The sequence below is a fragment of the Falco peregrinus genome, chromosome 6, assembly GCF_023634155.1.
Source record: "Falco peregrinus isolate bFalPer1 chromosome 6, bFalPer1.pri, whole genome shotgun sequence".
Lineage (NCBI taxonomy): Eukaryota > Metazoa > Chordata > Aves > Falconiformes > Falconidae > Falco > Falco peregrinus.
This window is the reverse complement of record NC_073726.1, coordinates 84,677,694-84,701,989: the sequence shown is the minus strand read 5'-3', so window position 1 is coordinate 84,701,989 and position 24,296 is coordinate 84,677,694. Positions and strand designations below refer to the sequence as shown.

The 24,296-nt window shown below is 45.2% G+C and overlaps 1 protein-coding gene across 2 annotated transcripts in view; it reads left to right on the top strand.

Moving 5' to 3' along the window:
* Positions 1-6,198: 6,198 nt before the first annotated feature.
* A2M (alpha-2-macroglobulin) overlaps positions 6,199-24,296 on the top strand; it is a 30,792-nt gene continuing 12,694 nt past the window's right edge. Inside the window, exons 1-19 of one of the 2 annotated variants that reach the window (XM_055809076.1) lie at positions 6,199-6,372; positions 8,053-8,236; positions 9,300-9,459; positions 10,337-10,389; positions 10,907-10,927; positions 11,283-11,451; positions 12,320-12,404; positions 13,250-13,373; positions 14,640-14,754; positions 14,994-15,103; positions 15,621-15,779; positions 17,109-17,336; positions 17,675-17,738; positions 18,239-18,381; positions 20,237-20,386; positions 21,044-21,214; positions 21,842-21,983; positions 23,562-23,670; positions 24,018-24,246. In XM_055809076.1, coding sequence (XP_055665051.1) covers positions 6,284-6,372; positions 8,053-8,236; positions 9,300-9,459; positions 10,337-10,389; positions 10,907-10,927; positions 11,283-11,451; positions 12,320-12,404; positions 13,250-13,373; positions 14,640-14,754; positions 14,994-15,103; positions 15,621-15,779; positions 17,109-17,336; positions 17,675-17,738; positions 18,239-18,381; positions 20,237-20,386; positions 21,044-21,214; positions 21,842-21,983; positions 23,562-23,670; positions 24,018-24,246 — 2,505 coding nt within the window. In that variant the 5' untranslated portion in view covers positions 6,199-6,283. The remainder of the gene's footprint in view (positions 6,373-8,052; positions 8,237-9,299; positions 9,460-10,336; positions 10,390-10,906; positions 10,928-11,282; positions 11,452-12,319; positions 12,405-13,249; positions 13,374-14,639; positions 14,755-14,993; positions 15,104-15,620; positions 15,780-17,108; positions 17,337-17,674; positions 17,739-18,238; positions 18,382-20,236; positions 20,387-21,043; positions 21,215-21,841; positions 21,984-23,561; positions 23,671-24,017; positions 24,247-24,296) is intronic. The other variant, XM_055809075.1, reaches the window with a different exon arrangement.

Here is a 24,296-nt window from a genome sequence, read left to right as displayed (position 1 = left end):
CCTCTGCAGTTTCATACTGCAGTGAGAGAAAGCAGTGGACAAATAATTACTACAAGGAGCTTTCAGTTCAAATAGAGCAGAGGACAGCCAAAGGGTGTGAAAAGCATAAAACCACAATGAACATTAAGGGTGGGACAGTAGGTTGCATTTCCACACAAATGGAAAGCTTTTTTTCCACCCAGAGATTTTGTTCCAATAAAGGAAGAGAAATGTTATTAATTTCCCATTTATCCTTATATATTTATTCCATTTTACTATTATCAGTTTATCTTTGGCCTGGAATTGCAGTTTATAGTCTGATGCAGTCAGAGCAGTAACTCTGACAGGAATGCCTAATGATCGGGCAGTCCTGATGCAAAATATCTGCCATTATGATCTGAGGGTTTGACTGTATATCCCCAGCGTATGAGCCTATATAAGTGGTCTCTGAAGCACACACAACAGCTGTGGCCTGCTTTGAACATCTGCCTCGCTAGGCATATATGACACAGTGCACAGGAGTGTTTCTGTGGGGATTTCCCAAACCCTGAGCCATGAGCCTTGGCAAGCAGCAGGTTAGGTGAGTGGTAGATACTCTGAGTTGTGTGTTTGTTCTGGGAGAGACAGGATGAAGAAATGGACTGACAGGAACTTCGTGAAGCTCAGCAAGGAGAAGGTCAAAGTCCTGCAGCTTGGAAGGAACAGCCCCATGCACCAGTACGTGCTGGGGGTGACCCAGCTGGAAAGAAGCCTTGCAGAAAAGGACCTGGGGTTTCTGGTGGTCATCAAGTTGAACGTGAGCCAGAAATGTGCCCTTGGTGCAAAGGAGGCAAATGGTATCTGAGCTGCATTAGAAAGAGAAGTGCCAGCAGGTTGAGGGTGGTGATCCTTCCCCTCCACTCAATACCAGGGAGGCCACAACTGGACCACTGTATCCAGCGCTGGGCTCCTCAGTGCAAAAGAGACGTGGACGTACTGGAGAGTCCATTGAAGGGCCACAAAGATGATGAAGGGACTGGAGCACCTCTCCTATGAGAAGAGACTGAGACATCCGGGATGATTTATTCTAGAGAAGTCTGAGGGGAGGTCTTATTAATGTATATATAATGTTTATTAATGTATATAATGCACCTGAAGGGAGGGTACAAATAGGACAGAGCCAGGCTCTGTTCAGTGGTGCCCAGTGACAGGACAGAGGCAATGGGCACAAACCACTTCTTTACTGTGAGAGTGACTGAGCACAAGTGCAAGTTGCCCAGAGAGGCTGTGGGGGTGTCCATCATTGGAGATTCTCAAAAGCTGTCTGGATATGGTCCTGGGCAACCGGTTGTATGGCCGTGCTTGAGCACGGGGGTCAAACCAGATGATCTTGAGATGTCCCTTCCAAACTCAACTACTACTCTGTGATTCTGTGAGAGATCTGCTAAAGGTAAGGACAAGGAAGGCACTTTGGGTGGAAGGAGGTGAGTGGGTAGGAAGGGCAGGTCTGGGGAGATGAGGCTGAGAAAGAAAGTGTGGAGGACAGACAGAAACTAAGAGATAATGCAAGTAAAGAACTAGGCAGCATTGTGCGTGGCAGGGAAGGGCTAGGGAGAAACTAATTGACCCGGCACTGGAGGTTTCATCTGAAAATGCTAGATCAGGGGTTCACGAGAAGGAATACAAATAAGTTGGAAGTGATTGTTACTGAGATTGATGCTGCTGTGCCACATGTAAATAAGCACTACAGAAAACTGTGACATCACAGAGAAAACAGAAACAAGATCTTGTTTCCAAAAAGAAAATTGCTGTTTCCCCCCAGCTAACGTCTTTTCAAATAATCAAAATTGTCCTTGCATCACCGATTGAAAGAAGCAACTTAATGCAGTTTTGAGCAATCCAGTTACAGCGCAACAGCAGACTCCTCACACTGCCATTTACAGCATGCCATCAGTTGCATATCCCTGGTATGTGAGGCTTGACATTCATAGAGGATGTAACACATGAAGGTCTCAGGGCAGATGAAGACAAAAACACAGACCTCAGAATACTCAGCTGAGTGGGTGTCTGCTGAGCCTCATATAGAGTTCACTGAGCTGGGGTGCTTAAGATGGGAGCGTTCCTAGCAAGGGTAGGTCTGCTTTTCAACAACCATGCCTGCCACAGTCAGACCTGGAACTGTGAGAAACCCACAGTATTTTAAACAGTGCCCTAGGAGCTAAAAACTTTGAGTTTTCATCTCAGATTGGGTTACTTTGGGTGAGTCATTGTCCTGGTTTTGGCTGGGACAGAGTTAATTTTCTCAGTAGCTGCTACAATGCTGGTCTTGGATTTAGTGTGAGAACAATGTTGATAGCACGCAATGTTTTTGGCTGTTGTTAAGTAATGTTTATACTCAGTCAAGGACTTTTCAGTTTCTCAGGCCCTGCCAGTGAGAGGGCTGGAGTGGCACAAGAAATTGGGAGGGGACACAGCCAGGATGGCTGCCCTGAACTAGCCAAAGGGATATTCCATACCATAGAATGTCACGTTCGGTATATAAACTGGGGGGTTGACCAGGACCTGCTGATCGCTGCTCCTCAGGGACTGGCTGGGCATTGGTCAGCAGGTGGTGAGCAACTGTGATGCATCATTTGGGGTTTTTTTTTACTTTTTGGGTCTTACTGCTCTCTCCCTCTCTCTCCTTTTCATTTCAATTATTATTCTTTTGTTATCATTATATGTTAATTATCAAATTGTTCTTATCTCAACCCATGAGTTTTACCTTTTTCCCACATCTCCCCATCCCCCTGGGGACAGGGGAGTGAGCAAGCGGCTGTGTGGTACTTAATTGCCAGCTGCGGTTAAACCACAACAGTCATTTTGTCTGTACCAGAGTCCATTCAACTATCAAAAGAAGATGCTGTCCCCGACTCCTAGAAAGTTGCCCTATGAAGTAATACTGGAGACTTTGCCTGCTTTGTCAAAATAGTGGTGGCACCTACAGAAGGAAACCTAGCAGTTACTTTATCAGAGAACCTCAGTGAAGAAACAGCTTCTCATGCTGTCACAATGTGTGTAGATGAGGTGAGCATGTCTCTGAGCTTGCCTAGTTTACCTTGTTAATAGTGTAACAGCTTTGCCTCCCCCAGGATTTTACAGTGCAGTGCATACAAGTCTATTTTAATTTTTAGCTTTTTAAACATAACCTCTCAATCTCTTCCCAAAGAGTTGCTCAGGAAATGTAAAATAAATAAATACATTAGGTTGCCTCAAAAGTTGACCATTATTTAAAGGGACAGAATTGTCAGCTGCATATGTTATGTTCAACGATGCACATGGTGTCTTTCTGGGTTCAAGTTTTTACAATGCTAAAGGACTTTGAGGCAAATATATTCATTTCCATTAAAAGAAGTTGAATAAATATCTTTGGCAGAGTTTTTAATTTGTCTAGAGCATGTTGATATAGGTCACTGATATATACTAGTTTTCTTAGAAGTGAATTCTTTTTGGATGTACTCTGGAAGCAGCGATGAATGAATACTGGAGGAGCATGGCTAGCAGGTTGAAGTAAGTTACAATCCTCATTCTCCATGGCATTTCTCAGGCTGCACTTGGACTGTCCCTGGCCTGCTGACCCCCTTCTGAGTTCAAGAAGAACACGGAGAAATTTGAGACAATCTAATGGAGGACTACCAAACTGGTCAGAATATGGAGTACATGACACACAGGGAGTGACAGAGGGAGCTGGCCTTCTGTAGCCTGACCAGGAGGAGGTTGGAGTAATTAAATAGCTGCCTACAAATACTTGAAAGGCAGCTACAAGGATGTTGGAACATCACCTTTCTTGGTAGGGGCAGAATATATAACATGGGGCAATGGCTGCAACTGCAGCTTGGGGAGCTCAGGTAGGATACGAGGAGAGTTGTCTTCACCAGAGATTAATGCAACACTGGAACAAATCACTGGAGAAATGGTAGATCCTCCATGCTTGGAAGTTTTTAAGATTTGACTTGACATGGTCATGGATGACAGTCTTGGCAGCAGTCCTGCTTTAAAGTGAAAGGATGGACTAGATAACTTCCAGACCTCCCTTCCAACCAGCACTTCTGTGATGCTATCAATGAATGCAGCAGGATTCTTGGTTCAGATACAGTGTATTTAATGTTTTGGTTTTTTTTTTTCACAACTGGGGCACCTGTCCCTTTGAGCTATGCCAAATGACAGAACTTCAAATTCACTGAGAGGAATCCAGGAAAGATAATACTAAAACACACTATACTCATGGATAGGGCAACATTTACTGGAGTTTTCTTGTGGAACTTAGATTTAACCACTTAAAATCTAGCGCAAAAGTTCTAGAAACCTGTTGGTCTTCTTGGTTTTACCCATAGCAGGTAGAAATGGCAGGAGAGAGAGGAAAAACTCATTGCCACTGCCTTGTCTGTGCCACCACTTACAAGCTGAATCACACGGCCCATGCAGAGATGCCTGAAATTAGGCTGCTGGGGCCCAGGTTGCTGTTGGGAACGTGATGCAGGCCAAGCAGCTTGAGGGCAGATATTAAGTCAGTTTGGTATCTGTGCATGTTAATTGGTACCTACTGGGCTTCTCAAACCTTTAAAATCTTGCCCCTCTCAATCGACTGAAAACATTTCTCTTCAGATTTTAGCTACACAGCACATTTTTGACCAAGGTCCTAATGACCGGGAGCTGCCTTGGTGAGCAGTGTGAGCCATCTGGCTATTTGCCAGAAAGGGTAGCCCTAGCTTCTGTTGTGTGCAGTTCAGCATCTCTTTCCTGTAAGGTTTGTGTCCAATCAGTCTGGCTCCTGACCTGTTCAAATCAACGTAAAGTGTCATCTTCAAAAAGGCTTTGACCACCCTATGTACAAATCCTGTCTCTGTGGGTGAGGCAGGTCTTCCTGGGTTACATTTCTTTTGGGCAGGCAGAGCAACCTTTAGGCATCAGATGGAGAAAGCAGAGCACAAGCCCGGGCTGTCTTTTGTGCAGTCCCCAAGGAAACTGGACATGCACCGTTATCCTCTCCTTTCCCATGCAGGGCAGAAGGAGGTCTGTAATGCAGTTTTGTTATCACACTGCACTTGGATTTCTTAATGCCAAAGCTCCTGAGCTTACCAAACTTATGAAGATAGTAGCAGAGGAGGACAGACAGGTAATAATTTTATCCTGCACCCTTTTTAATCTGAAAATTATGCTTTACATCCTCTAACACAGTTCTCCATTCTTCAGAGCTTGCATTAGTGCTATAAGTAAAACAGATACTCTACTGCCATGCAAGGGTAATAATTACCAGAGCTATTGATTCTCTTGCTGCAGACCAAGGTAAAGACAGTAAAGACAATGGTCAAAAAGAAATTTCCCTCTGTGATATAACATTGCCTATCACAGTGCATTACGTGGATTTTCACATAATGAAAGCCGGAAGGACTCCATCAAATAGCAGTAATGTGATCTAGATGTGCCAATAACTTCTGGAACATGAACCGGTACAAGGAAGGCGAGACCCAGGCCACGTCTCTTCTGCTGTGTGAAGGTAGCTGCTGCTCTGGGGAACTGGTTAATGTGTTACATGCTGTTAACAGGTTGAACTTTTGGCAGCTTCCCATCATGTCACTGTCCCTGTTTCTGTCAGGGTGAAGGCCAGATTATCATAGATGGCTTGATTGTCGAGGCACTCTCTGGCCCCTTTTCCTGGCATTTAGTCCTCGTGGGACCAGGAATGGAGAGCACAAGGGAGCAGGGTGGGTGGAGGGGGATGTTTTTTGGAATTCTTGGAGTTTGCATTCCCTGCTTTCAGATCCTGCCTGTAAGTGGGCGTTAGGCGCACCTACTCTTGTTTCCTAACCTCCAGGTCAATCTCCTGCTCCTGGTTTGAAGCAATTCAAAGTGCTCCTGCCGCTCCAGCAGCCTCCATGACCAGTGCGGTGTCCAGCTCCACACAGGGAGCCCTGCCAGAAATGGAGGCGTTCCCCTTATCCTCTGCTGTTAGCCCTTTTCTTTAGCTACCACTTTCCTCCACCATTGCTTGCCGCCCTGCCCCAAAAGAGAGACAACTCCAGCCTGCTGGGCACCCTCCCCTCCCTCTCCCCCCCAGCACCTGGCCCTCTGCCCAGACTCAGAGCTGCAGAGCGGCTAGTTCCAGCTCCTCCTTACGCCTCTCCCTGTTGTTGGATGGGGCCTGGCCCCCAGCCCTTATCTCCTCCAGCCCCCCGGCTGTTTGCAGAGGGGAGTATAAAGGGGTTGGCTGACTCGGAGAGCAGAGGGAAAGCACAAGCAGCACCGCATCGGACCAGGCTGGGTGTCTGCTTGACTCACCATCACCATGGGGAAGGATGGGCTGCTCATCAAACCAAGCATCTTCCTCCTTCTCCTCTTCTTCCTCCCTGGAGACACCTCACCCACCACAGAGCCGTAAGCTACGCAGGGGGGGTCTCGGGGCATGCAGGAGGCCTGGGTTGCATTCCTGTGTCTGTTGATTTGTGACTTCTGCCTACTTTTTTACACAGGGATAAAGACACTGGGGTGGGGTAAAGTGTCTTCTACAAACAGAAACTTCAGTGCTTCAGGGGGACCCCAAGCAGTCTGTGAAACTGAGATACCAGTAAAACTTCAGGGGAAAAAAAAAAGAAAAAAAAAAGGAAAAAAGAGGGAAACATCTATGAGAATACCTTTTGCTGCTTCAGTGAATTCACAGGATTCAACAAAGTTTTCTGCATAAAATTGGTTCTTTTGAAAGGCAACTTTTTATAACTGTTTACATATTCAATTTTGTTCTTAAGCGACAGACTTTTTCTAAAAGACAATGAAAGATTTCATTTTGGGCTGGCTACCCTATTCCTAGGCTACCCAGGAGATGTGAGTGTACTTTTTGATTTATAATGAGAAGAAAAGGAACAAATAACAGATCTGGCGTGACCAGAAATGTTTTTATTTTTTAATTCACATTTTTCAGCTCGGCCAATGAAATGAAAATTCCCTCATCACCCAGGGCTATATGGCACTGTAAAACAGTGACTGTTAAGATCTGTGAGAGTATATTGTCCTGCATCCCTTCATCCCCTTTTGCCCTCTTTGTATGTGAAGGGAGCGTGTGTTGTGGGCATGTGTGTACATGTATGGCAGGAGCAGCACATGAGGGGTCCTGACATCTCAGAGACTTTCTCCTTTGGGTTTTTGGCAGTGTCTTATTGGCAATGTCTTTTCCTCCCCAGCAAAGCAAGGCTGTGCTGCAGGGCTTTCATCAAATGCAGGGTAAGCAGATAGCAGGGTTGGGATTTGAGGGGCCAGATCTTTCTCCCTGCAGACCAGCTGATGGACGTAAAGGTGTTAGAGCCTCCCCTACTGCCAAAGGTAATGCCCTACCTTATTGCTGAGATTTTGAGGGCTCTTCTCCCAGCTGCTTGGTGCTCTGGGGATGCCGTTCAGAGGCCAGTCCTTGCTCACCCAAAAGGCAGCACTGTTGGTTGCCATTAGGTGGATCAGGTTTGATAGCCAGATGCAGCGCCGGGCACTAGGACACCACCGGCAAGTTGCTCCGCTGGGAGGGGGACTGCATAGGGCTGAGCAGGGACCTCCTACTTGGGCTGAGACACAGGGCCTTGCTTCCCTGAAAACCTGAAATGTGCTCGACTGTTTTTGCTGAAGATCTGGCACCACGCCGTGGCAGTTTCGGGTCTCTGCGAGGAATGAGGGTAGTGCTACAGGTGGTTTGCAGTGATGGCATTTATGCACCAGGTACCGGCACTTGTGTGGCTCCTGAGTCCTGCTAACAGTGTCTAGCAAAGGTGACAATCGACTTTTCCCCACTGGCGTTATTCGGGGTCCCAGCAGGAAGTACCAGGACATGGAAAAACTTATCCCTTCCAGGCGTTTGCATTGAGGATTTCCTGTGGTGTTTTACTTTTGAGACTGGCTTCTCTGCTTTCCTCTGCTGTTACAGACATGCTGGAAAACTTGTTACACTTCTAGGAAATGCACCTCTTTCCCTGTACAGTGAAGGCTGTAGTCATCGGATTGGTTTCTTTGTTCGTTCTGTACAGCTCCTGTTACTTCTTCCTGCTCCTCTGACCTGTCCTTCTCCCCTGTTCCTAGGCAGTATATGGTGCTACTGCCCTTTCTGATACACACTGATTCTCCTGAGAAAGTCTGTGTTCAGCTGACCCACCTGAACGAGTCCGTGACGCTGAGTGCCACACTCGAGTATCAAGGGGAAAACAGGAGCTTGATTGACGATGTGGTGTCAGAGCAGGATGTGTTCACCTGCATCCTTTTCTCTGTGAGTATGTCATCCTTGGGGGATGGTCCCTTGTGCCAAGGGTAAACTGCAAGGGCAATGAGTAGTAATGACCAGAGTAACGCTGTGTAGGTATTCACTTCCCTCTTGGCCAAAGGTATGTGCATGTCCATCCTCAACAGCCTCTCACTGCTGAGATCTCCTTTAGCATGCTGGCTGAATGGGAAATGCTGAATCCTGGAAAGCCAGCCTCTCTCTAGGACAGAAGAAGGAAAGGCCAGGAAAAAGAAGTGGGTTTAGTATTGACACTCCTGATGGCTGTTTGGTGCACAGCTTCTTCAAATGGTTCTCCATTTCATCCTTCAACAGCCACAAATTGTCACTTGAGTGCTTTCAAATTGGGGTAGAGCTTTTGGACCTCAGATACTTCTTGCCTTATGCATATAATACACTGAATTAATGTAAGAATGTAAGAATCACAAAGCTGTGATTGCCTGTGCCTGAAAAAGAGAGTGAAGCATGAAATTAATAATTAATGTAATTGACAGCCTCAGTCAGTGTAACAAGTCATAGGGAACGACGAAACTTGGTCATCTGTCTCAGAGCATAGATTATGTCTTTGGTCTGAAGGCCAAAGAACTGGTCTTCAGGACACTGAACAGGTTGGCATCTGTGTCTGGGTTTGTCACATATAGGCTGAAGACTGAATTTTATCACTTGGAGAGAGATGTATAGAGATCTGGCATGTCTGGTTTGCAAGGACTAGGGACATTATCTGAAAGAGAAGGGGGATTATTCCATTGCCCCTGTGAATGTCAAAAGGAAAAGGACAGAACGGCTTTGGCTAGGGCAGTAAGAATTTCTTAAAATTGGGTGGCAGAGCTGGGAGCTCCTCTGCCGCATGACACTTGCGTAATCACTGCATAGCACTAGGAATGAGTAAGAATATGGGGCAAGTAAGGATCAGCCTCTGTTCCTGGTTATAGTTCCCCTCACCTTTGTGTTGGGTCCATCAGGATTACATTAGATGTATTTCATAAAGGCCAGTTCAGTTCAGGAAGCTGTTAAAGGTGGTCTGTAACAGGGTTGCCTTCTTACTCTCCAGCTTCCAAAATCAAACAGGCAGTCACCGGTCACATTTATCACTGTGACGGTGAAGGGGGCGACACTGCAGTTCAGGAGCCGCAAGTCGGTGCTGGTCAAGGATTCTGAGAGCTTGGTCTTCGTCCAGACAGACAAACCCATCTACAAGCCCGGACAGACAGGTACCAGGGAAGGGGTGGAGACGTATTTGAAGCAAAAATTCATACTGAAACTGTTGGACTATGCTGGACAGAGGCTGACTGCTTTCAGCGGGGGTCAGAACTGCAACCTCATGGCTGAGGCTTACGTTTTTAATGCTCCATGTAGGAGCAATCTGGGGAACTTTAAGATACATGCGCATATTTGGGCCACCTGCACACACGCCCTCTGTCCCTGGGGGCTCTGTTGTTGTTGTAGTTCATGCAGGGTCTGCATTAAAATTGGAGAAAGACTAGATATTTGTCCTGCAGAGAACAGGGCCAAAATTCAGACTAGGTCATGAAATAGTTTTCAAAGCAGCAGCTGATTTTGCTCAATGAAGACAGAGAGAACTATATAAGCCATTTATTTCTTCTGGGTCATTGATCTAAATTTGGCCTTGACAGAAATGAGTGTCCTAAAAGAGGCACTGAATTCTCTATCCATCCAGAGCCAGCACAAACTTGCAGCCAAGTGCTGAGATAATCTGCTTGCATTCATCTTTCCTAAGAAGTCAGTCTAGTTGTAACAAAATTAAAAGACCCCTGTGAATTCCAATGTGAAAATGTATCCTTGCAAAGTAGGCAAAGGCAACTTAAATTTAAATTTGGTCCTGATAAACAAGATTCTGATGCCCATGATCAGTAAGGTGTTTGCACTGCCATGGATTTGCTCTTAACATCCTCTTACTCATGTAATTTCTTACATGGGTAAGCTTCTAGCATGACTTAGCTTTCTGGTGAATGGAATTTCTTTAGAAGAGAACAGGTCTGTTCTCTGTTGTACCATTTGTTTTTTCAACTGATGGTTTTTGGTTGGTGACTATGCTGTGGAACCTCACTGTCTGCCTTTCTCCATCAGTCCTGTTCAGAATCGTTTCTCTAGATAACAACTTCCGTCCCTTGAATGAGATGGTAAGTGTGATGCTTCCTTTTCACTAGTTGTTTGGTCTTAAGTCATTTATGTGGGTAAAGAGAGGGAAGAAGTGTCTTTTGGGGAGAGCTCTTGGTACACCGAGATAATTGTGCAATTCCTGGGTTACCTCAGATCTTGTTAACAGGCTCTGTTCTTAAATTTCTGCATAATGCTGTCCTCTGCACTCTTGTAAAGTTTGACAAACTGCAAATGAACAGCGCTGGTGTAAACACCTCAGCAGTGGGCAAATCTGCCATTATCACGGTGTACACCTACTGTTACTAGTATTGCAGATCATCCAGAGTTAGTAATTTCACCTGACTTTTCTGCTGATACAAAGAATTGCCTCCCCCACCTTGATGTACCTCAAAAGGCTCTGTTGCTCCATACCAGGAATTTTTTCCTTACTCCATTGGGTGATCAGCTTGTTCCCTGAAATGTGGACATAGCGCTGGTCATTTGACTGCGTTGCTCGCACTCTGTCTAAATATGCTTTTCCTTTTTTTCTTTTTCTAGTTTCCGCTGGTATATATTGAGGTATGTACAAACATTCGGTTCATGTTCACACCTATTGCACCTCAACCTGGCAGAATAACTACTGGTTGCATCAACATGATTCTTGTCTATTTTGTGTATTAAGTGGGTCTATCACGTTAATTCAAATATACAGAGCTTTAACTCATATGGTGGTAACCATGTACATGTTACAGCTCCTTCTATTGTCTAGCCCTGGGCTCCACACATACACAACTCTGCCAGAGCCCCCCGCTCCTGCCCTGCAGCCCCCTGAGACACTGGGGTGGGCGTCCTCTCATTGCTTTTGCTAATGTTTTTTAGTTCTTGTTGCAGACTCTTCCTGTTCTCACAATCCTTGTGATCACATTACCTGTAGGACCCAAAGAAAAACCGTCTCTACCAGTGGACAAAGGCAGAATTAAAGATGGGATTAATGCAGCTGTTCTTCAACCTCACCTCTGAACCTATGCAAGGGACCTACACAGTAGTGGTGCAGAAGGCCTCTGGGAAGACAATTCGGCATCCTTTCTCTGTGGAGGAGTACGGTAACTGTTGCTGCAGTTTCAAGTTCCCAACAGCTAGTCCTGTGGGGTATAAAAGCTTAACTGAACACATGGTAGATCTGACCAGGATGGCTGGAAAAATGTCACTGTGTCCTTTCCCTCCCAAGCACACCTTTGTGTCTTAACCTCTCTCTGGTGCTCTCCCCACTATGCCAGTTCCATCTGCTTGGCTAGAAAATGGTTGCAACCAACGTAGCTTCCCACCCCAGCAAGGCAGCTGCAGCTGTTTTTATATGGTCTGACGTGATCTGGCTCATGCAGCAGAGATGAGTCCTGGAAGATGAGTCTGGAAGTCCTTTGATCTCTTTCAGTTACAAGACTCTTACCATGCTCTGTGCCCTGAATCCCTCCTAGTTGTCCCAAGTCACCATCCACTTCCCCTCCTGCAGCCGGGTTTGGATGTGATGTCACCCTGTGCTAAGTCACCAGGGAAGCTATGGGGTCTTCCGATTTTTCAAATTGGCAAGATCTACGCGCTTTGGAAATGCAGAGACCAGGCTGCAGTCCCAGCTCTGTATGTTTGTGGAAGAATTCTGTTGACTTAACTCTCATTTTACTGTGTCCTACTGCTGTGGGACTGATAAGGCATGTGTTATCTAAGAAGTTGCTGTATTTTAATAGCTGGTGGAATAATGCTGTCTTCTTAGCTGGCACAGTGGCTGGTTGAGTGCCTGTGGTTTTTGCTGATGACAGTGGGATGTACAGGTGACAGAAGCCTCTAAAATCTGACCATTCAGGTGCGAATGGGTTTCAGGCCATTTGTAAGAATAGCCTTTGAACAGCCTTCATGTCTCGTTCTTATGTTACCCCCCACCACATCATGGACTGTTTTCCTTTGGTTCTGCTGCAGTGCTGCCAAAGTTTGAAGTAACAGTGAAAATGCCCAAGGTGATCACCATTCTTGATGAGAAGCTGAAGGTGACAGTTTGTGGTCTGTGAGTGTCGTTCTTTAAAGTCCTTCTTGGTTTCAGGTTTTTCTTCAACTGCTGCTGAAAGTCCAGTTGGGAGATTGGGATATGATACTTCATTATATTTCTTAATCGTTTTGGGGTCCCAGTACCAAAGAGACTACATCTACCATTAGACAAAAGGCAACAATTATTGCTTGGGACACTTTGTACGTAACATGTAGAAAGATATTCCTCTGGATTTTGGGAGGGGTCTTTTTGCATATTTTTTGAGTCATAGAGGATTTCAGACCAGCCAGAGTGCTAGGGAAGAGCTCTTCAGTTTAGTTTACCTGGGAGTGATGTTTTAACTGTGGTTTCTACTTGTCATCACTGAAAGGAAACCATAAATGATGGAGCTGCCCTCTTTCCCTTGGGGCACCTCATGCAATTCTGCATAGCAATGTTCCATATATCCTGCAGGAAAATCCATGGCTTTGGCTGAAGAACAAGCCAAAAGACTCAGTGCACATACAGACACAAGCCAGTTCTACCAGAATTGGGCGGTGGGGTAGATATTTGCAGCATGTTCTCCAAGATGAGGGGTACTCTCAACGAAATCAGCATTAGGGTAAATGAATTGCGAAGACTTATATGTTATTCCCAAGGTTGCAATCAGGACTGTAAGATTTAGTGCTCCTGCCTCCGTTGCCCAGCTTGATCCTAAAATGTTACTGAATTTCTTTCTACATTTTATTTCCTGTGATGACCCTGTTGTATCCTGGAGGCAGTTCTAGGGAAGAGTCCTGGCTTGACAGGGGCTAAGCTAGTAATTTTTTCCCATTCTTCTTACATTTCTAATGGCTCTATTTTTCTTTCAATCCTGCTGGTAGATACACATTTGGAAAGCCTGTTCCTGGTCTTGTGAGCTTCCGTGTCTGCAGGAAGTTTGAACACGCATCCACTGCCTGCTATGGAGAAGAAGCGAGAGCAGTGTGTGATGAGTTCTCTGGAAAAGTGAGTCATGATTTCTCATGTGGGTAGAGTGATAGGAGAAAGTGTGGTTTACTGAGCATGCCTTGTAGGTGCAGGGTTCCTCTGAGTATGTACAAGCACAGAGTGAAGAGGGCAGAGACTCCATGTATTTTAAGGAAGTCTGAAGGAGGGAAGATTGGGTGCGAGATGAAATGTGAAAGGGAAAAAAGGGGGGAAGGTCTGTGCAGTAAGAAAGATGTGTGTAAAGGCAAGAAGCTGATGGAGAAGGAAGAGGCGGAAGAAACAAAAAAAAGGTCAGGTGGAGTGTAGAGAGTATAAGAGAGAAGGGAGATAGAAAAGGCATGAGCGATGAGAGCAGAGTTGGGGTTGGCTTACACTAGAGTGTGTGCCATCAGAAGTTGGTGTTAGAAGCAGGAAAGGAGCAGAAACCAGGGGAGGGGTGATGCAGTTTGAACAAGAAGGAAAGGAATATGGGTTTAGAAGCAGCACTGAAGACAAGCAGAAGAAAATTACAACTTTTTTCACTCTTTAGACTGGCAAGTCTGCAAGAGCAAAACTGAATGGTGTTTGGAGCACTGGCAGTTCAACAGCACTAGCTTAACTGACAGAAGCTGGGGTAACAGCAATTGTGGAAATATGCCAGGACAAGAAAGCAAGCAGAAGACATTCTTATGGTCTTTGGGGTCTGCCACAGTATGATCCCCACAATTGCCTCTGCTACTGCTTTTGTTACCTAAGTTAAAAGAAAATATGAACTCTGTGGTGCTAACCTTGTTCCAGGCATCTACTCCTTTTTCTGTGGAGACCTGCCTTGTACATGAAGATGCTGAAGAGAGGTGACAAGCCTTGGAAATACTTTTCCAGCTGTCATCTTCTTTCTACACATACACAGGCTTTGCTTTATGTGTCACTCATACAGCTTGTGCATTTTAAGTCAGCAGCTAAATGTGCCTGATGCCTGGCGAACATTTCCTGTGTGGTAAACACTTGAATAATTCTCCACGCTTCTGTATCAAGTGCTTGCAATTTTAAACTTCACACACACATACACAAAAAATCTTCTAGGTTGCAAACTCTTTGTTCTGATGTTGCTGCAAGTACTCCAAAATACTCCTTGCCAAGTTACTTACGTGCTTTTCCAGTTTTGATAGAAACATGAGAGGGAATGGTCTGTGAGGTTATGGCCTTCTCTTCCAGTTCAGAGCAATGCACAGTGATGGATTCATTAAGTTGGATAAACATTATATAAATGAGACTGTAATGGTCTTGTTTGTTTTCCTTCAACAGACAGACAACTATGGCTGCATTTCTGAAATGATAAAGACCAAATTATTCCAGCTTAAGAGAAGTGGATATGAGAACAAGCTCCGTGTGGAGGCTAAGATTAAAGAAGAGGAGACAGGTATACATCATCTGGATCAAAGAGCCATGTAATAGGCCTGGGAAAGACCAGCAGAGGGGTCTGCCAAGTAGGAATGAGGGAGAAAAGCAGACTCTTGCTTTTGTGGAATCCTAATGTTTTCCTACGTGGAGGCCAGGAGAATCAACAAAATTGCTTGTCCAGCAAAGGAGGATTGGCCTTGAATAAAAGTAATTCTGGTCAGGCAGTGGCAAACTAATTCTTCATGCTTCTTCCTGCAGGAGTGGAGTTGACTGGATCAAGCTTCTCTGAGATCACAACCACTATTACCAAAATCACCTTTGAGCATTCAGACTCCCACTACAAACCTGGACTCCCCTTCTTTGGGCAGGTAGGGAAACCATGAGAATGGAATGCCATGAGAGCCAAGTAAACATGCGCCTGAGCTATGTATCCTGGATGGATACGTGCCCCACCTCTGCAAAGATGCTGGATGTCAGTGCTCCTAATCCCTGTGGTGCCCCTCTCCTCTGCAGGCTCTTGAACTGGGGAACAGCAGCTGAGATCACAGCCCTCATTCTGCTTACCCCTCTGCCCTTGGGCTTCTGTTTCTCCAGTCAAGTACAATTCTGCTTTTCCAGTTGCCTGTTTAATAGGAGATCTAAGGGGTCTGAGTGCATATCAGTCTCCAAGTCCACTCCTCTGACCCAGAGGCGGAGATAAGAAAGGGCCAAAAAATGATTCAGAAAGTCTGCAGCTCTCTGAAAGAGACAGGTGCTGTACATGTGAAGTACAGTGGAGGCTTCTTGCCTGATGTGAGACCAACATCCTTAGCCTGGTGGTCTACTGGTCTGTTCAGCTGACAGGTATTCCTCTCTCTCTATACTGTACTCTTTTTGCTCCTCCAGGTGAAACTAGTGGATGGGTCTGGTGCTCCAATTGCCAATGAAATCGTGAGGATTTCTTTACAAGGACACCAGGAAGTCAACTACACAACAAATGAAGAGGGCAGGGCACAGTTCGCCCTGAACACTTCCATGCTGTACTTTGATTCTGTTGGAATTAGGGTGAGTCCTGCGGGCAGAGGAGGTAACGAAGTGACCCACAGGGCTGGAAGGGGAGTACCTCTGAAGTTTCTACTATACATGCTAAACCACTTATCTTCTTGTTCCTGGTTGGTTGTGCCAACCTTGACACCAGCGTGGTGGGAATAGTCATACAACAAACCAGGTTACCATGTCAGAAGTGCACTTAGCTTGTAAATAGTTGATTTCTGCTTGGAAATAACAATATAGGGTTAGAAAGAGCATCAAAAGATCATGATAGTCCATACTGCTCCAAAGGATCACCAGCCTTACCTAGACAAATCTGTTTCAAGGGTGGGTCTAACTCCCATAGTGGAGTGCTGCTAGTGCTTCGCTGTCTTTTCAATGAAATGATTTCCCGACTGTCTCATCTCAATATCCATTATGGTCAGTTAAGGCAATCTGCATCTCTCAGGGTTTAATTTATCATTCCCAAGTATAGTGAGAAAGATAAGGAAATAAGAGCACAGCATGTGAGGCACATGAAATGCTGAAGTAGCACTCTTCTAAGTGTGAAATACCTCCCCTTGCTCTCATTTTTAAGAAGACCTGGACTCTTTCAGCTCCTAAACTTCTATTCAGTTTAGGTTTTGAATTCTCAGGTGGAGATGTATCCTCATTTTCTATAGCACCCTTAGCTTGATCTTGGCACTGGTAATCTATGAACTGAACAGCACTATCCCTTCTCCAGTGCCAATAATGAGAAGAAAAATGAAAATCGACTTTTCTCTTTAAACTAACAGGATATAAGAAAGGACAAAGTATTAGGGTTAAAGAGCCCTTGAGGTGACACTAATAGTAAACAAACAACTGACATGGCATGTAGTGACAGAAAAAAGGGGAATGGTATTAAATTGAAAGAGGGTAGATGTAGATTAGGTGTTAGGAAGACATTCTTTACTGTGAGGGTGGTGAGACACTGGCACAGGTTGCCCAGCGAAGTTGTGTGTACCCCCATCCCTGGAAGTGTTCAAGGCTTTGAGCAACCTGGTCTAGTGGAAGGTGTGAGCTCTTGGAACTATTGATCTTTAAGGTCCCTTCCAACCCAAACCATTCTGTAATTCATTCTGTGATTCGACTTCTCTGAGACAAACCACGACTTCTCTGGGAGTGAGTTTATTCCCAATAATTTGCTAAGGATACCACCCTGTCTTGCATCTTCCGAACTCATGGGTTTTGGTTTTTTTTTTGTAGACTACCTTGTTGCTTTAATGTAAAAAATACCGTACCTTTAATATGAGGCCATGAATTTTGGCTCCAGTTCAGCCATCTGCATTTAAGGATCTATGTGTGTATTTTCCTCTTTTCCAGGCAACTCATAAAACACACCCCTACTGCTATGATCGTTCCTGGGTTGTTCCACGTTATGAAGAAGGCTATCTCCAGCTGAAGCGCTTTTACTCTCCTAGTAAGAGCTTCCTCAAAATTGAGCCCAAGTCTGAGACACTAAGCTGTGGCTCCTCCACAGAGGTCCGGGTACACTATATCCTTACTCCAGAGGCCATAGGAGAGCAGAAGAAATTTGTCTTTTACTACCTGGTAAGCTTGCACCTGCCATGCAATGAGGTTGTCACTGGTAATTGTACGGGGGCTGGAGATGGGAATTGTGGTTTCTGTCAGCAGGCTTTAAACGCTTTCCCCATCATCTTTCATATGCTCTTTTTCCACAAAAAGGAAGGTCTGGGTTAGGAGCAGAAGAGTTAAGATGTCCCATTGCCCCCTGGGCGAGCCCTGGGATTCTGCCACAGGGAGACAGAAAGCAGCTGAGCAGGGTGGAGCAGCAGACACAGCTCAGCTGCTCTCCTCTCAGGTTCCCCTTCTTCAAGGTTTGGCTCATGCATAACCTCAGTCACAGCTGAGTTTCTCCTTCTGTTCAGGTGACGGCCAAGGGAATCATTAAGCAATCAGGCACCCACGTTCTGGATTTGGACCAGGAAAGTGGTGAGTTCCTCTCCCCTGCCAAATTGTCGCTATCCTGGGAGGCTAGGCAACTGTGGCAGACATACAGGCTGCTTCCATATAAATGGAGGGATCCACATCTACATGTTCCCTAAGATATGGGAAGATTTTGAGCTTTCTTTTCTCTGCCTTCATTTAGGCTTTGCACAGATTTGCTCTAATCCCCTGTGCCAGCTGTCTTTTCTTCTGACACTGCATTTCTGGGACTCCAGTGTTCCTAGAAGACACAGCCTGATGGTCTGTTTTTAGAAGCTGAACCAAAATTCAGCATGCTCAGGCACTGGAAAACAGGACTTGAAACAGGCCTTTTCAGCCAGACAGTAAGACTTATGCATCTCTGTGAGCACCAATCAATCGTACTTGGAGGCCTGGAGTTTCATCATGCCTAGGGCGAAGTTTAGAATGAAGTCAAAACTAGAATTTTGGCTGCTCCAGAGCAGGCTTCCTGTACCTTAATTTTTTGCTTTTGTTTTGTTTGCTAGCCAGTGGGGTCTTCTTGCTACAGCTGCCTGTGCAAGCTGATATTGCTCCAGTGGCCCAAGTGCTTGTCTACACCACTGCCCCTAGCAGGGAGGTGATTGCTGATTCAACCAAGTTCAATGTAGAAAAGTGTTTCAGCAATAAGGTAAGTGTGCGTTTCTTGAGGGAGCAGCTATTGGACTGCAGTTGTGGTCAAGCTCACTTATTTAGATTTATCCTGGCTAAGCTAATTTCTTTAGAATTACTTACACTGAACTAACACTGGACAAGCCATCTGTCAATTGTTCTAGGTAGCTTCACCGCCTACTGGTTTGTGTGAGCTTGGAGGAGATCAGCTGTTGGAAAAAAGGTGCTAGCAGGGTCTACACCGGTAAAACCCCTCTTAGCAACTAGTCACAGCCACTGATCTCACAGATGGTCCTGGGCAAGAAAAAATGGGGCTACATGTATTTTGTCATACTGCAACACATGTATTTCACTCCTTTTCACAAAAACATGTTGCAGCAATGAGGTAGCTGCTTGCGGGATAAAAGAGCAAAAATAAAACACTCACAGCCACAATCCAGTGGACAAAGCTAATACTTGTGAGATCTTTCAGCTCCCGCTCATCCTGTCATTTTCATTTCCACTGTATACAAATGGAGATAAACCTTGCTTTGAACTTGCTGAGAAATGCACAGTGGTGCTTCAATAGCAGTTGTGAAACTGAAAGAGTGCAGAACAATAAAGCCTTCTTTCTGTGATCATGGGGACTGTTGTTCTCTTATAACCTCACTTATTCCTTATGCAGAAGAGCAGACTGATGCATGCCTAAGAAGAGAACAACCTCAAAAATTCCTGTTGGGACTTCAGAATAGTAGACAGGACGCTGCTAGAGACAGTCCTTTGCCCTGCTAAAACCCCAGCTAAATGAGTTCTTGAGACTGATGTCCCTGTAGGAGCTTGGTCACCTGAATTTTGTTCATATGTTAAAGGTCGTTAACATACATTAAGGTCTGGGTGCAAGCCAAGTACCAAGTGATTTACATGCTTAGATATGCTTTCCTTTCTGAAAGCATCCGGCATCCAAAGCTGCTGTCAGACAGAATAGGACAGACTTTGGGCTATATCTATGCTAGGCAGTGTCGTAGTAGCAAGTTTGCTACAGCCCTTGTTCTGCCATTTCCTGAAGAATATTGTTTTTGCAGTCTGAAGATCACGAGTCCACCGCGGGAGAGGTGGAGGATGTCAGCAGAAGGCATGCTTTGGTCTTGTTGGGACATGAGGGAGACTGGCAGCTGATGCTGCTTTGTCAGGCAACATGTTTACTCTGAGGATGCTTTGATCGTTGCATGTTAGGGGAGGGTTTGCACTGTGAGGAAAGGGAAGATTTATGCAGATCAGCCATAGTATGACAAAATCATGTGGGATGGTTATGACAACAACTTCTGCTAGCAAGAGCTTCCAGGGCAGAGGTTGGTACAGGATCATTAGAGTTGTGAGTTAAGTTTTGGAGAAGTCACACAAGTCTGGCAGGTCTCAGCCAACAGGCTGGTTCTTCAGAATCATTACCAGCCAGTAGATACTGCAGTATTGCTCCAGGGCATCACTGCTTCTCATGTTACCAAAAAAATCTGCTAAGCAAGGTCCTTGCAACCCTGTTTTTTCTCCACATACAATATCTGGGTGCAGTACAGAGGCTGGGCCTCGTTCAAGACCATGCCCAGCTGCCTGAAGAGATCTAGCCACAATGTAGGATTATCTCATCACATTCACGGTGGCCATGAAACTCAAAACTGCCTTAAAAATTTATGAACAATTGTGATGCTTGAAGTTGCCAAGAACGGTTAGTGCTGACTCCTGGCATTGCAGGAAGGCAACCCCGCTGTGCAGCAGCACAGAGGGAGTGGGGGGAGGGTGTGTGTGTATCTATGTGTAAGGTTAGAACCAATGCACTCAACTGGAGGGAAAAGTCCTGCAAGGGTAGGGCACCTGTGACATAGCTTTTCCTGTGGCTACAGGTGGATTTAAGCTTCTCTCCTTCTGAAGGCCTGCCTTCCTCTGATGCTCACTTGCTGTTCAGAGCCTCTCCAAACTCCCTCTGCGCTGTCCGTGCTGTGGACAAGAGTGTTCTTCTCATGAAGCCAGAAGCTGACCTGTCACCCAGCTCTGTAAGTGCTTAGTCTGTGGAGCAAGTCAGAGGCTGGTCAAAGCAAGTGCAGCCCAGTGCTGGGGTGGAAACAGTGAACAGACCTTCTTGTCAGTGCTGACACAGGAAAGCTGCCCTGCACTGTTCCTCGTCTTCCTCCAATGGGCAAAAAGATGAGAACTGGGCAGCAGCTGTTTCTTATGGGTTTTGTGCAACTGTAGGGATGGCAATTAGGAAACTCTTTCAAGGGAACTGCTTCTCTTGGCCAGAGCCAAACACTGTTGTGTGCTTGATCATAATTTTTCAGTTATTCTCTCCAGCCATGGATTAACTTTCTTGGAGTAACATCTGGAAGTTGACACTTCCAGGTTTTTATTCCTTTCATGCCAAGCTGCAAACAACAATCCCTGCGTACGGACAAAAAGTACTGCAGATGGGCTGGCCAGTGTCATTTTTTATATATTTAGGCCATAATAACCAGAGTAACATGCTGTCAGTAACAAAAGAGGAAGTATCTCTGACTCCCAAATTCCCATTGCTCCCACCACAAGGAGGACCACAGCAATATGGATGTATGTGCAGTGATGTGACTGTTCTGGTGCTTGCATCCAAATCCCTCAGTTGTGTTTTGTGACAGTGGACATTGAAAATGCCAAATACCCTGGCTCTTTCTGCCTAGGTGTATAACTTGCTGCCAGTGAAGGAACTGCGTAACTATCACCATGGTCCAGACATGCTCTTGGAGGAGCCCCTGGAGAATTGCATCCCCTTGAAGAACATAGTTCTGAATGGGATCACCTATTCTCCCGTAGTGGAGACAAATGAAGAGGACACTTATAGCATCCTAAAGGTACAGCCCTCTTGCATGGTTAGGGAGTGGAGAGGGAGGACTGAGAATACTTAAGCCTTTTGTGGCATGATGCAACGCAGCAAGGGAAGGGTTTATGAATTGGAATAATCCAACACTAATTTCTATCCAGAGGCAAGTTCGGTGAGTCATAAGCTTCACCTGTCTTGCCAGCTTTGCTCTATACTTGGTGGAAAAGGAATCAATCTCGAAGTTTTCTTCTTAAAGGAAAAGCTTTGAGGTTGATTTGGAATGAGGTTCTTGTGGGAGGTAAATAATCCTGTGCCATTACAGTGACCTCAAATAAATCAATATGTCCTTGAGCTGCATCGTAGCCACAGATGTTTCCTTCCAGAGAGAAAACTCTGTGATTTACTCTCTGGCTCATCCTGATCCCTGGGCTGGAATTGGACTGGAACCAGTACCCTAGAAACAGAGGGGGTCTACCCTTTGGTGTCTCTGAGCCATTCAGGCACCCAGACCCAAGGCTGAGGGGGATCATCTCAAGGTCCAGCCCACAGACAGTAACAGCTTCTCCTTTCAAGGCAGCATAATACTAATGTCAGGTCTGCTGTGTAAACCTTAATAGGAATCAGTTACAAAAAACCATGTTGGGTTTCTCTCCCATAGGAAATGGGTTTAAAGTTTTTCACAAATACCAAGGTGAGGAAACCTTGGTATTGCAGCACTGAGAATTACATACCTGCAGCAGCTGGCCTTGCATCACCTTCAGCCATGTCTGGACCACCTATGTATGAAATGAGGACAAGCGGTAAAGGAACTGAGTTTTGTTGTCACCTCTGTTCTGAACAGATATCCTGTCTGTATTTTGGTCTGAATACTTCAACAAGAGCTTGGGTTTTGAACTGAACCCTTGGAAGTAGTACTGAATTGGTGGGTTCACAGATTTCAGCTTCTGCATGAGTGTAGGGCTTATCTCTTTTGCTGCACTGTGAAGGTCTACAGACAAGCTTTGATAACTCTGTATTAGAAGTCAGCAGAACCGGGTGGTTTTCAAAGACTCTGGCAGAGCAGGATATTATTCTGCTGCTAAATTCTCTGTTCGCTAGGCTTTTACAGTAGACTTGTTCTCCCAGCTATCACTTAAGGGGTCTCCAATATAGTTTTCAGTTTGTCCCCATTGACTCACCCGTTTTTATGTATGATCAAAACCAGATGACAAAATTTTCAGTGGCAAGTTGGTAGACTTTAGGGGCTTAGAATGGTAAGATGCATTGCAGTCTGAAATGGACCCACCCTATTTCTAAGGGCTATCTCAACTCTTACGCTGTAGCTGTTCGGGCAACAGAATTGGTCGTATCATCCTCCAGAGTCTCACGTTAAGGGGAATATCCTAGAAAATCTGTGTTAGTGTAGCTGGGTAACTGATTCAGAGTTTTTCCTTGGCACAAGAACCTGTGCTTTTGTACATGTCCAGTTTGAAGACTGTTTCAACTTCTTACATGAACTTCTAAGATGCAGGATAATTTTTTTAAAAATTATTTTAAACTGAAATAAGCAGCAGTAAGAAAGCTGACATACCGTGACAGGTAAATATAAGCAAGTCACCTGTCAGCTATGTGATACAGCTCTGATAGCAGCTTTCACTCATGCCCTGAGACTCCTTCTCAGACTCTGGAGGTGCCTGTTGTGCAGGTAGTATGGATACTTGCTAGCTACACAATTGTTACCCAAACACAGAAATTAATTAAGCCAAAGTAAAGATGATAAAAACTAGAATTCAGATAATAACTTTTCTTCTTTATGGGTTTGGGTGTATTTCTCTTTCTGTTTGTAAAAGCCAAGCAAAACAAGTCCCACTCACCCCATCTTTGTTTTCCAGTTGTTCAAAACCAAATTCAGCTGAAGGCTTATTTTTTACCAAATTTAATCCCAAACTCAGAATATGTTATTGGAAATAGTTTTTCAACACGAAAATTTTGTTTTAGTCAAAAAGTCTTTTTTTAACCTTCCCAAATTCCAACTACGTTTTTTTAGTTTGAGCATCTTCAGCCTAGTTCTTGAGGAGGCTATAACTTTGGCAGGGAGGTGGTTTTCGACACAGTGACCCTACAAAAAACAGTGCAACAGAGGGATACTCCATTGCTAGCTGTCCTGATGGGATGGAAATAATGGAAGGCTAGCCCCTCTGGCTAATAAGCCCTGACCCTGAAACTTCACTGATGTTGGTACCAGGGCTCACTACAGCCACAGCAAACATCTGCTGCCAGCACAGCTTCTGATTGCCACATAGGTTGCTGCTTTCTCGGACTGAAGCATGATGCTGATGTAGATCTTGCTTGTTTGGAATTATCAGTAGTTCATTTCTTTTCCGTCTCATCACATTCAGGCATTGAGTCAGATAGATTTTATGCCAGGTCAAGCACTCGTGAAGAAGTGACGGAGACAGTCCGAAAGTATTTCCCAGAAACTTGGATTTGGAGTTTAGTATCTACAAGGTGAGCACCTTAGGGCCAGTTGTTTCTTTTTTAGTAAAACTGGTTTATAAGGTGAAAACATGAATCCCCGCATGTTTGTCAAGACTTTTCAATGCCAAAAAGTCCTTCACTGTTTGCAGAGATTACTTGGCCATCCTGTGAGATGGAATTACCTTCAGCCGTGATTAGGTGTGTCCAAGGAATGGTTGTGGGTCTGGAAGAAGGTGTGGGGTGGTCCTTCAGTAACAGACATACTGTGCCTCAACATTCACACAGGCAGTGCTGTTCAGTGGGTCAAAAGGGGTACAGATAGTCACTAAAATGCCATAAAAATCCTCCTCCTGTCCTTACTCTCTGTGCTTCACCAGCTCTGAGGGAAATGCTGATCTAGATGTGACCATCCCTGACACCATCACCGAGTGGAAAGCCAATGCATTCTGCACTTCGGCAGAGACAGGCTTTGGCTTGTCCCCAACAGTGTCCCTCAGAGCCTTCCAGCCCTTCTTTGTAGAGCTCACCATGCCCTACTCTGTAGTGCGTGGTGAGTCCTTCACACTGAAAGCCACTGTATTCAACTACCTGTCCGCCTGCATCAGGGTAAGGAAATTTTAAATCCTTCTCTGTACTTGTGTACCTTCTTGTACACC